The sequence below is a fragment of the Mustela nivalis genome (assembly GCF_964662115.1).
Source record: "Mustela nivalis genome assembly, chromosome: 11".
Taxonomy (NCBI): Eukaryota; Metazoa; Chordata; class Mammalia; order Carnivora; family Mustelidae; genus Mustela; species Mustela nivalis.
Window position 1 is genome coordinate 97,891,495 of NC_139030.1, and position 16,489 is coordinate 97,907,983.

Below are 16,489 nucleotides of genomic sequence, written 5' to 3' on the forward strand. Positions count from 1 at the left end.
CAATGATCACACTGCTCACCCCAATGTGAAAAGGCAGAATCACTTTCTTTCCTCTTTTTCTGGAAGACTGTAAGTTTTCCCAAGTTCAAAGGCAAACATGCATTCCTGGCACCATGCCTATCTTCAAGGGCATAAAACATGATAAATAACCTTTAATTTACACTTCAGTCATTCTCAGGCTCCACTGAGCTTTCATTCTTGCAAGAGCAAATTTCCTTATTTGCTGCCTTCATGTTGACTTGTTTTGAGTTTTATTTTTCTAAGGCTATTTTGAGGTTCAACTCTGTCTGGTTACAAATTCACAGGAATCCTAACAGAGTAATAAAAGGAATGGGAGAAAGAGTACTGATCATGATGGGTTTAGAGAACAATGTCTGGGGCATAAAACTAACCACACAGAGGGTGAACACAGACAATTGTTGCCCAGATCTGTTCACACATATACGTGGTACATCTGCAGGAGAGCCTTGTGGTCTCACATCTTCAGATAATGCCTCCACCCAGTCCCTGAGCAAAGGGACACATCACACACCTTCACACTGACATGCAAACGAGCAGTCCTACTGACCTTGAAAGCAGCACCTCCATGGATGATGGATTTGATAAAAATTCCCAAGTCCGTTCCAGTTTCTCGAGATTTGTTCCCTTTCAAGCTCACGCCGAGACCAGCAGAACCCGAATCATTCAGGGGGATCTCGAAGGTGAGTTGCTCGGTCGTTTCCAGGGAGAGTGCATAGCAGTCGGGCTCTCCTTTCTGTTGAAGAACACGTGGAAAGAGTGAGGGGAAGAAAGCAGGTTAGTGTTTGTACCTGAATGGCCAAACAAAGAGGCAACTGGCAAGACAGCGTGATTGGACCACTAACAGGCTGGTCTTCTTTCTCTGTGGGGGGCCACCACCATGTCCCTGGAAGGTAGAAGAGTTCTTGGGAGTCACATCTGCCGAGGGCCAACAGAGAGGACCCTTTGGCTAGGTGGAGTCATGCCACTTGAAATAGCCTGTAAATATCCGGAAATCCAGCAGAGTCTCAATAATTAAAGAGGCAGGGCGTTACTTAGGGGGTCTTAGGCACCAGAAAAGACCTTAGAGATAACGTGATCTTAATGCCTTCATTTTACAGATGAAGAAACAGAACTGAGTGTAGAAACATGCTAAAATTTGGGGGAAATATTTGGCTTGTGTATTTAAAACATATCCTTTACCATGGAAACAATGTTCATGATCAAGAATATCAATTGGATACAGAGCACTGAAAAATATGTTATCTTAAATTTAGGGAAATGTGCTTTATGATGAGTATCACTTTGCTCAATTGAGGCCTTAAGCTTGCTTCATTGACAGTACAAGTCACTGGCAACCAGATTTTGAACCTAACCAAAAATGGGAATGCACGACAAATATTTGTGTCTTCTTTGCCAAATGACACCTAGCCACAAGCACAGCTGTTCTCAGAAAATTAGAGTAACAGAGAATGGAGGCAGCAGGCACACTTAGGGTTCAAGTTTCCAGGGAGAAGCAAAGGTTAATCGTATTTAGCCCTTGATGTTTTCAAATGTACAGCAGTGACAATGGAAAAATGCTGCCCACATGATAATCTTCGCAGGTGCCCCCTACGGCCTCCCTCCTGCCCAAGCTTGCAGAAATGTGAAACTCGGCCACAGTGTTTGACTGGAAAATTTGAAAATGAGATAGCCCTAGAAACCTTCAACTCATGCTAGGTCGGTAGTTCCTTCCTCTCTGTAATTATGTCTAGAAACTCTCATCTTAGGGTCACTTTGAGGGACTCTTCTGTGAAATCGCATATTTTAGAAATTACTGTGAATGTCTGAATGTCAGTCACCAAATAACAACTATAAAATCAGAAGTAGCAAAGAACCCATAATTAAAACAAGATTAAGAGGCTGATCATTGCCAGATCCACTGACCTAGTATTTTCAACTCCTACCAAAATAGAGAAAGCCCATGTCTACCTTCAAAGAAATAGTTCATTTAATTTCACTGTACCTGAAGTTAGCTATAAAAACCTGGACAATATGTACTTTCAAAGAAATGAAACTTTAGTGCTTGATATAATAAACCTATGACTAGTTAGTTCTTTCAACTAACTCACTGTATTATTATCCAAGAAACATCCCATTATTTGATTCAAACTAGCTGTCTTTTTTCTCCCCCATGGGAATGCGATAGTTAAATATGAAAGGTAAATTGTTAGCCTTCATCTTTGTCTTCCAGAATGTCCTATTTAGAATCCGTAACATTTGATAATCATTTATGTTTCCAGGTCTCTCTGGGGTTTGGTTAATTTTAGTCTAATAAAGTTCCACTGAATTAAAGTACAAATTGAAGAACAGCTGTTCTGCCTAGAAGTTTGTGAACACCATTTTAGAGGAAGACTAGAAGCTTCTCTGGCTTTTTAATCTACTAGAAACAAAATGACACAAGGGCAAGTTTTGCTTGAGTAATATCTTCAAACCATTTTATTCTGTAATCAAATCCGATTTCTTCGGCAACTGTGTTTAATTAAGATTGACAATCACTATTTGTACCAATACCTTTCATTTATGACACATGTGATAGGAACAAAATAGAAACCAAGTGATATTATGGCTATCTTTTTCATTTGTGTATATGTGTTTAAGTTTTTATTTTAATTCCAGTTAGTTAATAGACAGTATTCTATCAATTTCAGGTGTAAGATATAGTGATTCAACACTTCCATACATCACCCTGTGCTCATCACAAGTGCCCTGTTTAATCCCCATCACCTATTTAACCTGTCCTCATAGCAAACTCTCGTCTGGTAATCATCAGTTTGTTCTCTATAGTTAAGAGTCTGTTTCTTGGTTTGTCCCTCTCTCTCTCTTTTTTTCCCTTTGCTCATTTGTTTTCTTAAATTCCACATATGAGTGAAATCATATGGTATTTGTCTTTCATTTAGCATAATACCCTCTAGCTCCAGTTATGTCATTGGAAATGGCAAGAGTTCATTCTTTTTTGTGGCTGAGTAATATTCCACTGTACACATATATATCCTCTTTATGTGTTCATCAGTTGATGGACACTTGGGCTGTTTCCATAATTTGGATACTGTAGATAAATCTACTATGAACATTAGGGTGCACGTATCCCTTTGAATTAGTATTTTTGAATTCCTTGGGTAAATACCTAGTAGTTTAATTGCTGGATCATAAGGTAGTTCTATTTTTAATTTTTGGAGGAAACTCCATACTGTTTTCCAGAGTGGCTGCACCAGCTTTCATTCCCACCAGGAGTGCAAGAGGGTCCCCCTTTCAAGTCCCTGATACCTGAAAGCCAGAAATAGAACAGCAAAAACAATCTAGTGGCTAACAATGGTTCTAAGTGCTTTACACATATTAACGTACTTACTCTTCATAACAACTCTGTGAGGAATATTGTCATGACCATTTAACAGTGGAGGAGACTGAAATGCACAGCAGATAAGTACCATGCTTACAGTCTATAAGACCTTACAGTGTTGGAGCTTTGTGAGGTCCAGGCAGTGTATTTCCTGTGCCAGACTCGTAACTGCTATGCTATATCTCAACCTCTGTGAACCACTATGACTTGGCCTAGTCACAAGAAATCTCAACACTGATTCCCACCGTGACAGTAAGCTACCATGCAACTTCACGTTCTCTACTCAACTACAGTTCTGTTTTATATCTTTCTTATACTATATCAGGCTCAAGCCATAATTAGTGGATTCTAATAATAGCAAATTATTATTGCTATTCACCCAATGGTGAAGGAAGCCATTATAGTATTTAACATAGCCATTTCCTCTATTAGAAATAAATGTCCCTTTACCTAATGCAGGAGAAAAAAATCAATATGCTGAATGCCTTCCATCAATAATCTTGGTTCAACAAAGAACTCTAAAAATTGAACTCCAATCTTGCCAGACAACATTTTGGAGAAGAGATATTAAGGCCTCACAAATGCCCCAAAGCACGACCTTAGTGATAGGAAGATCCCAAAGGCAATGACATATCCACACCTTGGATCCTCCCTTGCTTTCTGTCTTTCAGAGAAGAGTTCTTTCTGTACTGTGTTGGGAGGGCCTCATGCTTTTTACACTAACAATTATCCAGAGAGGGAAAAAACATCAAGATGCAAGACTGGCATAAGAAAGAAAATCTTGTGAATTTCCATTCATTTTTTTTTTATTTTTCCTTTTCATTATTTCTTATTCTTTGCCACTAGAGGCCATGTCTCTAGATACCAAGTCCATGAGGTTCCTTGAGCCAGCCCCAGGATGGATACCTACCTGCCCCTAGTGCAGATGCCTTGCTCTAATCCCTTGGGACCCACCCGGGGCCAGCCTTTCAGGGTCTACAACTAAAAATTTCTCAATCTTAGCACCACTGATATTTAGCGCATTATAATTCTTTGCTGTGGAGGACTGTCCTATGCATTAAAGGGCAGTCCACAGAATTACTACCTACTAGATGCCAGTAGCACCTCCTTCCCCAGTTACGATAACCTCAAATGTCCTCAGACACTGCCCAATGTCTCCTGGGTTCAAAATCACATCCAGTGGAAAACAACTGCCTGTACAGTCAATTTTAACTGCTAACTACTGCCAAGTTAAGGCAACTGCCAAGTATAGTCAAGTTTAAGGCAAAAAGGGTCCAGAGAAGTACTTTGGGACTACAATGTTGTCTGCTGATATGTTCCCAAGTCCCAGAATGGGGACTAAGTCTTCGGCTCACAGGTTCATGACTTACTACTTAGTTGGTCACAGAATTCTACACTTAGTTATTTCTCTGGTTATATGTCTCTGGTTATATGGCAGCTAATTTTCTAGGGGCAGAAATACAGTCTTTGAGGGATTAACAGAGTAAGGAAAGTGATAAATATTGAATTTATTGGTTCATATACAAAATGCTGACTTTTATTAATATAACCCAGAAGAAAAGTTTACCCTATCAAGTGGTGTTTGTTAGGTTAGCTATGCTTCTATATATGCTGTTTTGTACTTTTTTTAATGTATTAAGAACCATAGGCTTCTATAAAATAGTATTAACATAAAGTCTACTCATGTGCGAACATAACAGCAAGTATAAGAATGGATGTGTGCAGTACATTTCAACTATACGCTATATACATACTGACACCTACCCATCTACCTGTTACCTACCTGTCCCACAACCCTACCCCATCTATCTGCATATGTGTATATGTCTGCACAGAAAAAAAAAACGTAGTTATCTACTGGCACTGCAATATGGACTAGTTTCCTTCTTTTTTTCTGTGTTTTCTAAACATTTATCCATCATTACAAAAATATAAATGTTTTTGAAAGGAATTTATGAAGGTATAAGAACCGTTTGCTGTACTATTGCCTTGCCCACCAGAAAGATGCAAACACATCTCTATGACGACACACACACACACACATTTATACATTCGTGTTTTCTACTACTACCTATACTATATGTAATATGCATTATCCTATAGTAGTATATATACTGTATTAAAACTATGTAATATATAACGTGTATATGTATTCTCTCTCTGTATATATGCATGTGTATTTATGTGAGCATGTGTGGGTAGTACATTTATATTCCTCTTAGAGTCACCAGTGACTTCATGTTACTAAATCTGATGGTCAATTGTCATCTCATATTTTTCCTCATGTACAGGAACATTAGATCAAACTGATGGAGGCTTACTTTTTGAAATATATATATTTTTTTCTTGGACATCACTTTCTCATAGTTCTTTTATAGTTCATCTCCCACTTCACGGTCAACTCTTTTGCAAAATCCTTTGCTACTTCTTCCCCATCTCACCAATCTTTAAATATTAGTGTCCTAAGAATCATCTGATTTCTTCTCTTCTGTCCCATCCTCATTTTTGAACTTACACCTAATTTCACAGTTTCAAATATCATTTACATGCTCATGAGTCGTAAATTCCTATCTCTACCTCTCTCCCCTAAACTAGGCTCACATAACCAATTCTCTAGTGAACAACTTTATTAAGATTTCTACCTTGAAATCATGTCTAAGTAGATCATCCCTTAAACCCGCTCCTCCTGAACAAGTAAATGGATCTGTGTTCTTTCGGACATTCAAGCAAGAGACCTCAATGTCACTGTTGACTTCCTTCCTGTCTCACACTCTATATCCAACCCGTCAGCAACTCCTGTCAGCTTTACTTTAAAAATGCACCCAGGGCATCTGGGTGGCTCAGTCGGTTAAGCATCTACCTTTGGCTCAGGTTGTGAACCCGGGGTCCTGGTACTGAGGCCCATGTCTGGCTCTCTGCTTAACAGGAGTCTGTTTCACCCTCTTCCTCTGCTCCTCCCCCTGCTTCTGTTCTCTCTCTCTCTCTCTCTCTCTCTCTCTCTCTCAGTGTCTCAAATAAGTAATAAAATCGTAAATACACACACACATCCAGAATCCTATCACGTTAACCATCTGAGCCACCACTGCTTCTCACCCAACACCCTCTGTACTTGTGTCTCCTTTCTGCCTCCCTGCCTCCACTTTTCTCCTCTTTGGGGGTATTTCTTATTACAGCAGCTGGAGTGGTCCTATTAAAACAAACACTCAAACCTTACTGGTGACTTCCCACCTGGTTCAGAGAAAATGCCAATGTCCTATAAATTCCGAGTCCCATGAGTCTTCTCTCTGCTCATCTCTCCTACTACTTAGCCTCTGCTTGCCGCATTGCCTTTCCTCTTTTCTTCAGTACATCCTTCCTCCTTCATGCTTCTGCCCCAAGACCCTCGTACAGCCTCTTGTCTCTGCTTTGAATTCTCCTCCCCTAGATTGCTATCAGTTTACTAGTGAGGTCACCCCTGATCTTTCAGTTTCATATTGCTTAAATGCCCTCTCAATAATACCACCTTACCCATGTCCACTACCCTGCTTTACTTCCTCAGAGCTTATCACATACTGTATATCTGTTAACTTATTTTTTTTTAATTTATTCATTTATTAGAGAGAGAGCACTTGGGGGGCAGGAGGAGAAAGAGAAAGTCTTAAGTTGACTCTGTGTTGAGCATGGAGCCTGATGCAGGGCTTGATCTCACGATCTTGAGACCACCACCAGAGCCAACACCAAGAGTTAGATGTTTAACTGACTTCACCACCCAGGTGCTCCTGCTCATGTGTGTGTGTGTGTGTTTTAAAGATTTTTATTTACTTATTTGGTAGAGAGAGAGAGAGATCACAGGCAGGCCGAGCAGCAGGCAGAGAGAGGGGAAAGCAGGCTCCCCAATAAGCAGAGAGCCCAAAGCAGGGCTCGATCCCAGGACCCTGAGATCATGACCTGAGCCGAAGACAGAGGCTTAACCCACTGAGCCACCCAGGTGCCCCTGCTCATTTGTTTTTAATAGAGACTCTTGAATGTGGGAATTCTTATATTATTCTGATTCTTTTTCTACCAATTTATTGCTAGTGCTTAAAACAGTGCCAGACTAAAAAACAGGCACTGGATAAGGATTTATTGAGTGAATAAAAACATATAGATACAGATGTTCATGTGTATGTCCAACAGTATGTGCTTGTGTATATGTACACATGGGTATCTGTAAATACATATTTGTGGGTTGTACACATATATAGGTAAATAAATAAACTGCTGGTATCACTTTTGATTCCTACCATTCCAGATTCCATTACTTTTAAGGTTTATACAAATTAGTTCTTACATTAAAAATAATTATAAAAGGCAAAATGTATTATAGTTTTAAGAAACCTTAAAAGTAACCTAGTCTAATTTTCCTTCTCACACAATGCTTCCAGTTCCTAGGAGAGATGATAACTTAGCTCAGTTTCAGCATCAGATCCTCAATGAAGGCAACAAGAGGTGTTATCACTACCAATCTGTGATGAACACTGGGCTGTTCGTGGCTTTAAGTTATAACATGTACCTCAAATCTTTAGTGAATACTGCAAAGAGCAGTATTCATGGTCCATTTCATCCAGTCTGGGAAGCACTGTGATCCAGTACCCAAAGACATATCAGCCATTTTCCTGTGTTTGCCAATCCATCCCGGCAAAAACATATATGTGTACACATACACCTATAAATAAGTTTCATGAGACAATACATAACCAGAGTGCAATGCATTTTAGTGATTTCTATGCTCTTATTTAATTTTTAATTTGATCACGGTCCTGTACATTAATTTCATAATCCAACACTGGAACATAATTTTCAATGGGAAAACAGTGAAATATTATATATATATGTATGTGTGTATATATATATACACATATATGTATCTCTTTATATATATTATATATATTATTTTTATTAAATAGATACATGAAATGCAAAACCAAATGGTGAGTAAAATGTTAACGGTCTTATCCTCCCTAATTTTTATAAGCCATTTTAATGTTTATCCTAACCACCCCTAGCCTTAACTCATCTCTTAATATCTTTTATACAAACTTTCTTCAAGTTCTTACAGCTTCTCTTCCATTATCATCCTAATTAAATATATTTCCCCTTCTCCCTCCCATCTAGTTATGTTTCCCTGTTTTTCCATTCCCTCACTTTGTTCTCTGTAAGACTACCTCTATTCCCAAGCACCATGAATAACCTGTTAAAGCTGGAATCTGGAAATGAGATTGTCTCATTCTGGCCTGAGTGACAAGAGTCACTCTTTGCAAACCATAGTGATCCAACGCATTTTAATCAAATATCTTGTATGTACTCAACACTGTAATACGAAGTGCCCAGTCTGCATAGACTATAACTGGCGAAGAGTTTACTGAACGATTTTGTGTTTCGTTCACAGTATTATCTGGAGAGGAAGAGTAGAATTTAAGGAAAAGAAAGAACAGAGGAATGGACATAGTTGGACCTTGTGAGGTATCCTAACCATTTCAAAATGAACATCAAAAGTAATTACTTGGCGTGAGAAGCAGAAAGGGAGGCAGAAGACGGATGACTTGTGAGGCATCTGCATTATTGCTCAGGAGTATCCCAACTAGGGCCATCTCCGGAATCACAAACATTCTCGTAGTGCAAAGAAGTACCTGATTCACGCACACAAGTTGTAAAAACCCAGCCTACCAGAGCCCGGGGGAGTACACCTGTGTGCAGGACCGGTGTCCAATTTCTCAGAAGCCCAGGTCAGACTTGAAAGCATCCATGCTGGACCTTTTATGGCCCTCATTTCATTAAATGCTGTGCTCTTGGCTCAGCACAAGGAAGCTCTGGATGTCTTTGCCTCGCCTCCCAAATGTGTAATTAGTCTGTGTTGTGAGCAGCTTACTTTATGCAAGAGTTATGATTCACATGCAATCATTTTGTCAATTACCAAACCTTAAACAAGAGGCCTTTAAGGGGAAAAAAAAGAAAAAAAAATTTTATATTTATATTTATATAAATAATAAATATATATATCTATTTTATATAAAGCAAAAGCCATACTTGGAAATTCTGGCAGGATATTTTATAATAAGCTTAAGTACTGTTAACATTTGCCTTAATAAATTCTAAGGAATTTGAGGTAATAAAACTTTGTTTATAGCTAAATAAATTTTCATAACAACGAAAGGATAAAATACCCGCAAGACGCTTAACTTTCTGAATTTTTAACATTTTCTGGAAAAAGTCATCTATGGGTAGCTACTGTAAACATGGAAGGGTTTTGGTCAGTTGGATTACATAAAATTCAAAATGTGATATCACCATCGAGTAGGGATAAGAGGTCCTTCCAACAGCTGGGAGGCATTCTGTTTTAGATTGAACTTTTCAGAGAGTAAACAGAAGACATACAAAGGTAAATGGTGATCCAAGGATGATCATCTTAATAAAGGTAAAGCGCTTTTCCCCACAACTGTTGCTAACATATAAATGAAATCAGCAGAACCCTGGGTTATTTATAAATGGACAGATTATCTTTTAAATTCTTTTGCCCTCTGGGCAGTATAGACAAATCACAAGAAAGAGTCAGGGGTCATACTACAGATAATTTAAAAAATCTCTGAATCACAGTAAAGGTTGTAGATGATTAACCCAATCAATGGGGGAAACGTCTTAAATGTAGGTTTCTTACAGGGAGCTCGATTATCAACATATTAAGTATATGTCCTTATTTGATCTCCTAAAGTAAATATTCATTCACTTTCAAATACTTTATAACTAAAGACCCAAATGAAGAAAATCCTACAAAATGTCTGTAATTGAGACACTTCTTTCTTTTTTTGATATCCATTCTTTGGAAAGGATGAGGAAAGAACAAAAGCTGACTCCTGACTTCACTTATTAAAAGACAATTTTAAGTCAATGATTAATCTAATACCAGGAAACAAATGTCAAAAAAAAATGGCCATTCTTCATAGTCTGCTCAATATAAAAATGTCTTAATGTAATACTAAGAGATTAACAGAAGTAAAGTAATTCAGTTAAGATTCTTAGAACTATCCTTGTCTCCTTCCTACTTGTGGTATATATACTGGAAGGATCAGTCAATTCCACAGTTTGGTAACACTGGCAAAAAACACTTTTTTTCCAATGAATACAAAAGAAATGAATATAATATACTGTGTCATGAAAAGTGGCATAAATGAACATATTACAACTCAGACAGCATGGATTCTTTATAAAACCAGAAACTGCTTTGTTTATAGGGTGAAGCAATAGGTCCTTTTTGTTTTCTGTTTATTCCTTCCCATTGAAAGTGAACTAAGAGACCTGGTGAAAATGTCTTAGAAACCTTTTATAGACAATCATTTAGGTTTTAAAATACAAGAATACACACTTTTACATGAGTAAAAGATTTAAGAACAAAGAGTACGATTGTTATAATTTAATACTCTAAAAAGGAAGCATAGAGGGCCTGATTCTTAGAGGAGCAGACCTTTTTGAAAAGCTGGAGTCCTAGGCGAAAACTTCCACTATCTTTGCCATCCCAAATACTCTGTCTGCCAAGCTACCTGCATTTAATGGCTTTAAAAGACAAATCAGCTATCCAGGACAAAAGCTGGACATAAATAAAACATACAAAGCACTTCGTTGAAGTAAGAACACCAGTTATGGTTCCTGTTCCCCCCCATAGTCTGTCCACTGCTCAGGAAGGGGTAGCAACTGCCTGAAGTGGAGGTGTCCCTCTGACCCCAAGACCATAGGCAGCTAATGCTTGCTGCGGAGGTCTGATCCAAGGCCATGCCCAATCAGAGAGGGTTCTAGAAACCAACTATGCCAGCCAAACTGGTTGCTTCTAAGACTTGAATCCATGTAAGGTCTAGAAAACAGGGTCACAGTCATTGCATATGAGGACAAATACCCCTATAGTTTCTATCATGAAAAATGCTAGGAAAAACGTGCATTTTAGAACTGCTTTTAAAAGATTAATACATATTCCCTAATTCACTTGATCACGGGACACACCATTGCATGAGCATATTAGAGGTAAAGTATTCCCCCCTCCACTTAAAGATGTGTTGCTTTAGAGAACACACGAAAGATCATGGCAGAAAGGAATGGAGCGGAAAACAGAGAAGACGCAAGAGAGAAAAAACCTTGTAGGTCATGAACAATGTCCTAGAGATACCACACGGCCTCATGGTAAAGCTTTCCAGTTCCATTACTTCTGTGTCACGCTTCTTTGTATGTGATATATGTCACAATTCGCATTGACAACAGAGTATCATAAAAGAAAAGTACAGACTCAAGGCCAGGCTTCCAAAGACATAGAACAGCAAATACATTCTGGAGCCCTTAGTCCAGAAAGGGGGAAAAATGACATTTAGTTTGCTTATGAGAAATTAATTTTTAGTTTTACTTTTTAGTTTTGGATTGAGAAATTTCTGCAGATAGTTTAAAGACAATGGATTACAGTTTCCTTCACTGGGATCCTAGAAAGTCACAGAATAAGAAACCTAGCCACTAGAGTCAAAGTATAAAAATTGTCTAACACCCACCATTCTGAGTAGGTGTGTCATTATTTAGGGCACAACTCCTTTTAGTAAAGATAATATGGCTTTCTTTCCAACTCTGATATCTTCATTTTCTTCAGAAGACCCAAAAAATATTCTTTTGCTTTGAGCCACAGAACTCTGGTGTTCATTAAATTATCATACAATGTAGTAACAGTACTACCACAGCCTCAAGAAAGTGGTATTTTTGGGGGGGGCTGGAAGAAGGGGTAATTTATTTGTTGGTAAAGGCTTTAAAGAAATGAAATGAGGAAAATATAGCATTTTAACCCTATCCTTCAACTAATGTTTGAGTTGTACCTAATGAGACTCCAGCTGGAAACCAATCCCCTTTAGAACACTATCAATGATAAATAATCCTAAATTCCAAATAGAGATTGAGAAATCTCAGTGGGTAGTAACCATTTTAAATTCGCAGTACATGTTATGTTTACTATTGTAATGAGAATGTTCTTACCACACATATAATATGCCCTTTATATATGTAGATGAAGACATACTTTGCATTTTATCTTCATTAAGTCAATTACTCTATTAAAATTAATTTTCAGATAAAACTGACTTTAAAATAAGAAGTCATTTATATTCTGTAGAGTTTCAAAAATCCATCAAAATTAAAATGTGGATGTACCTTCCCTATCCCCACTACAACAAGCAAATTGGGGAGAAAGGGAAACTACCTAGAGTTAATTAATGGGGAAAAGTGTATCAGTCCGTTGTTGCCACAAAAATGTTGCATTACAAACCATGCCCCATTGGAATATGAACAAGAGGGCATTTATTTCTGGCTCACAGATCTGTAGGTTGACTGGGGTTTTCATGACTTAGGCTGGAATCAAGTAGGTCTGCCTTCAAAGTGTGGGGCATATACACGACTACTCCATGTATCTAGCATCTTCCTTAGACCACTGGATAACTGAAACATGTTTCTCACATGCCGAAAGACAGGAATGCAAGTATGAAACTATCTTTAAAGATTTTGTTCACAAAACATCCACTAACTGGCCAATGATTTCACATGGCCAAGTCCACAGGCTTCGGGTGGAAAAGAACCATCCATATACACACAATGAGACTACGATAAGAGGATGGATATATAATGCTACTATTTGGAAGTGAGTTGAGACCAATAATCCTATTCTCCAATTGAGTGATATATATATATATATATTTTACATATGGAAGATACCAAAAATTAATGATGTATCATAGGGTTATTATTTCTTTTAATCATCTCTTTCCCTTTCTTTGGTACCACATTTTCTACTGACACATACATTCATCCAACTGTTATTATCCAAATGTTAGTGTCCCCCTAAATTCATATGTTGAAATCTTAATAATCCCCAAGGTGATGCCATTCAGAGGTGGAGCCTCTGGGAGGCAATTTGTCATGGGGGCAGAACCCTCATGAATGGGATTAATGCCTTAAAAAGAGCTCCCTAGACATTTTCATCATATAAGGATACAACAAGAAGTCTATGATTCAGAAGATAGCACTTACCTGATCATGCTGGCACCCCTATCTTGGGCTTTCAGCCTTTAGAGTTGAGAGAAAGAAGCTTCGCTTGTTTATCTGCCACCCAACCTGCAGTATTGTTACAGAATGGACTAAGACAGCACCCTGTAGTCTATATTTCAGAGTGGCTTCCATGTCTGTGTGAGTCTCCCAAGAGGGAGGAATTCGGTACCCTAGTCCGGGAAGATCCCTGCCCCTACATCCCTGCATTGTTCCTGCCAGATTCTTGAAAGGGACTGTTCAGGTGGCTCCAGGGCCCAAAATAAATGGCTTAGGCTACTGAATATCGTCTTGCACTTGACTTTCTTCTTCTTCAGTATTCATCTTCCAAATGACCCTCTCCCTTGCTGTTTTCCTATATATATGAAAGTGGGACAAGGGTAAGGGAGCAATTCTATGGCCTTAATTCCTGTAAAATCAGTGTGTAATTACAAGAAGTTGAAAAGTTCAGCACATTTCCAATCAGTATTTCCCTAGCAGTAGGTTGAGCAGGACTTCTTTCTTCCCTGAACTAACGGATCTTCATTTTCCAACAAAGTCAAGTATTCATCAAAGACTAAACAAGGACTATCTCACTTCAGTTCATGCCTAAGGAATTTTTTTTTTTTTAATTAATCACAGTTCCATTTTTTTCTTGCTGATACAAGAAAAAGAAAGACTCATCCAAGTACAGGGAATGAATCTTTTTAGTGAAACATTTTCTCTGTAGGTCTCTGTAGTACAGACCTACAATTTTTATGATAATGAAGTCAAACATAAGGGGAAAATAGCTTTATTTTATGTGTATGTGTGTATATATCAAATACAGAAATTATTCTGACCCCAAAAGAAATTTCATAGTGAAGGTATCATGGAATAAAAGACTCTTAGTATCTCCAAACACTCTGATTTTGTGTCTCAGCACATAAGCCACCTGTTCCTTACCTGATTTTATCAGTGAGAAAACACTTTGCCCTCCTCTGAACTCCATTTTACTTTCTGTTCCCCGTTCTTACAATTCTCATCACTTTTTCTAGTCTTCTAATTATTTCCCGGCCTGTCTTAACGCCACTCTATCACTGTGATCTCATTAAAGGCAGGGATTACGTTTAATTCAACTTTGAACCTAGTTTAACATCAAGTATGATGCATACATATAAAACAAATTGTAATAGGATGACTTCATAAGTCTCTACTTTTCTCCCACAATGCCCTTTTCTGATGTAATGGCATTAAAAGGCCAAAAACTCAAAAAAGTGACAGTTGTGTCTCGCATCTATAAAATCATATTTTTAACATTGTTAGCTTAAAGTTCCTAGCATGTTTGTTAGGTGGAACTAAAATTAATTAAATGTCAAAAGGGCTTCTCTTATTCAGATGGGTTTCTCTCTACCTAAAACTCATGCCTCTCCTCCCACTTTGACACCCAGTGGCAAACTCCTACTTATCCATCAAAACACACCTGAGTTGTCACCTGTTCTTTATGCCTGAGCCTTTATCCTGGTCTCCTTAGAACTGTATACAAAATAATCACATTATATTATGGCTATTTGTTATCATATATATATATATGTGTATATATGTATATATGTATGTATGTATAGGATACATATATGTACATGATACACACATACTACATAAACCTTTAAAAATCTCAAGGTCTTTACATGCCTTTTATATTTACCACCAACACCTATCCCAATGCATGTCTGAGAACAAATGCATGGTAAATATTCAAAGAGCACTGCTGATAAGTGTTGGATCAGTTAATTCTCCTGCTGTAGTTCAATACGGGCCACAGTGCATTAATATAAAAAATATTTTAAAAACTGCTAGTTAAGTTTCAATACTTAATGCCTCTATCACCTTGACCACCATCACCAAGAGGAATTTTGGAATGTTAGGTAGTGGATTTGGGATATGTACAGCAACAGATTCCCCTTATTTTCTACAATGCTAAGCTTAATTACGACCTGTTGGCACACTGATGCCTATGAAAGGCTGAGCTATGCAAGAAAATAGCTCACAAATGTTTCTAAGAACTCACATTTATTTTGGCTCATCTGATCACCATATCCGCTCTGGAGTTTTGATACAGGGTGGAGTAAAGCTGTCATTCACTTCTACTTTATTATGACAGCTGGTGCTATTTGGCAACTACTCTGTTCAAATTAACCCTAAAAAACCCAATCTCTCACATTTAAAACAAAGATCATGCCTCTATCAACTCCTAAACAATTGGCTGAGAAGTTTAAATTCACTGACTGAGTGACTTCACTTGCTCTAAATAAAACTGAAAAGCAAATAAACCAGAAATTGCTTTGATGGTTTTTGTTTGTTTGTTTTACTCAATGGGGCAGCGTTGTGTACAAACACCAAATCAGACACTCTCAGGGTACTTGGTATCTCCTTTCAAACCCACTGCGTAGTAGAGATGGGTAATCCAGAGTATTTTTTATATGCTACTTGACCCGAAAGAAGAATCAAAGTCATAATTCAAATACGTTAATGACTGCTAGAAGAGAAACCTGACCAATTACTTTCTTGTTAAGGCAGTCCTTGATCCTAGGCTTTGTCTCTGTCGATGTAGAGTTCATCCCATTACTTCAGCCACATCAGAAGTGGGGCACCGGCTAAACAAACATGTGTGATTTATAACAGCAGCCATATTTCGTGATATAAAGCAAGCTGTCCAGTGTTTAATAGGGACCGTATGTGCAAACGCCCCTTCAACTTATTTCTTCTTTCTGTTACACTGGAGAATGGAAACCCAACCTACTAAAAAACAAGCTGAGAAACATAAAGAATAAAAAAAATTTCTAGAATTATGAATAAATACAATTTATTTACTAATATGTTAGAGCAACAGAGTAGGAATATATCAATTTTAACCATTCTTCAGCCTATCAGTAGATGTATGCTCTACCTCGGTCTCTAAGTTCCAAAAAAATAGCTGTATTAGCAGAAAATTCAGCTGCAACTTCCTAAAAAAACATGAATGGTGTACTAAGAACATCGTGTATGTGTAAAAATTCACTTTTTTCCCTCCTAGCATTCTAT

The 16,489-nt window shown here is 37.9% G+C and overlaps 1 protein-coding gene across 3 annotated transcripts in view; it reads right to left on the reverse strand.

Moving 5' to 3' along the window:
- Nucleotides 1–16,489, reverse strand: part of PARD3B (par-3 family cell polarity regulator beta) — a 1,038,672-nt gene that overhangs the window by 440,373 nt on the left and 581,810 nt on the right. For all 3 annotated transcript variants that reach the window (XM_082689121.1, XM_082689120.1, XM_082689122.1), the window contains one exon: nucleotides 569–754. In XM_082689121.1, coding sequence (XP_082545247.1) covers nucleotides 569–754 — 186 coding nt within the window. The remainder of the gene's footprint in view (nucleotides 1–568; nucleotides 755–16,489) is intronic.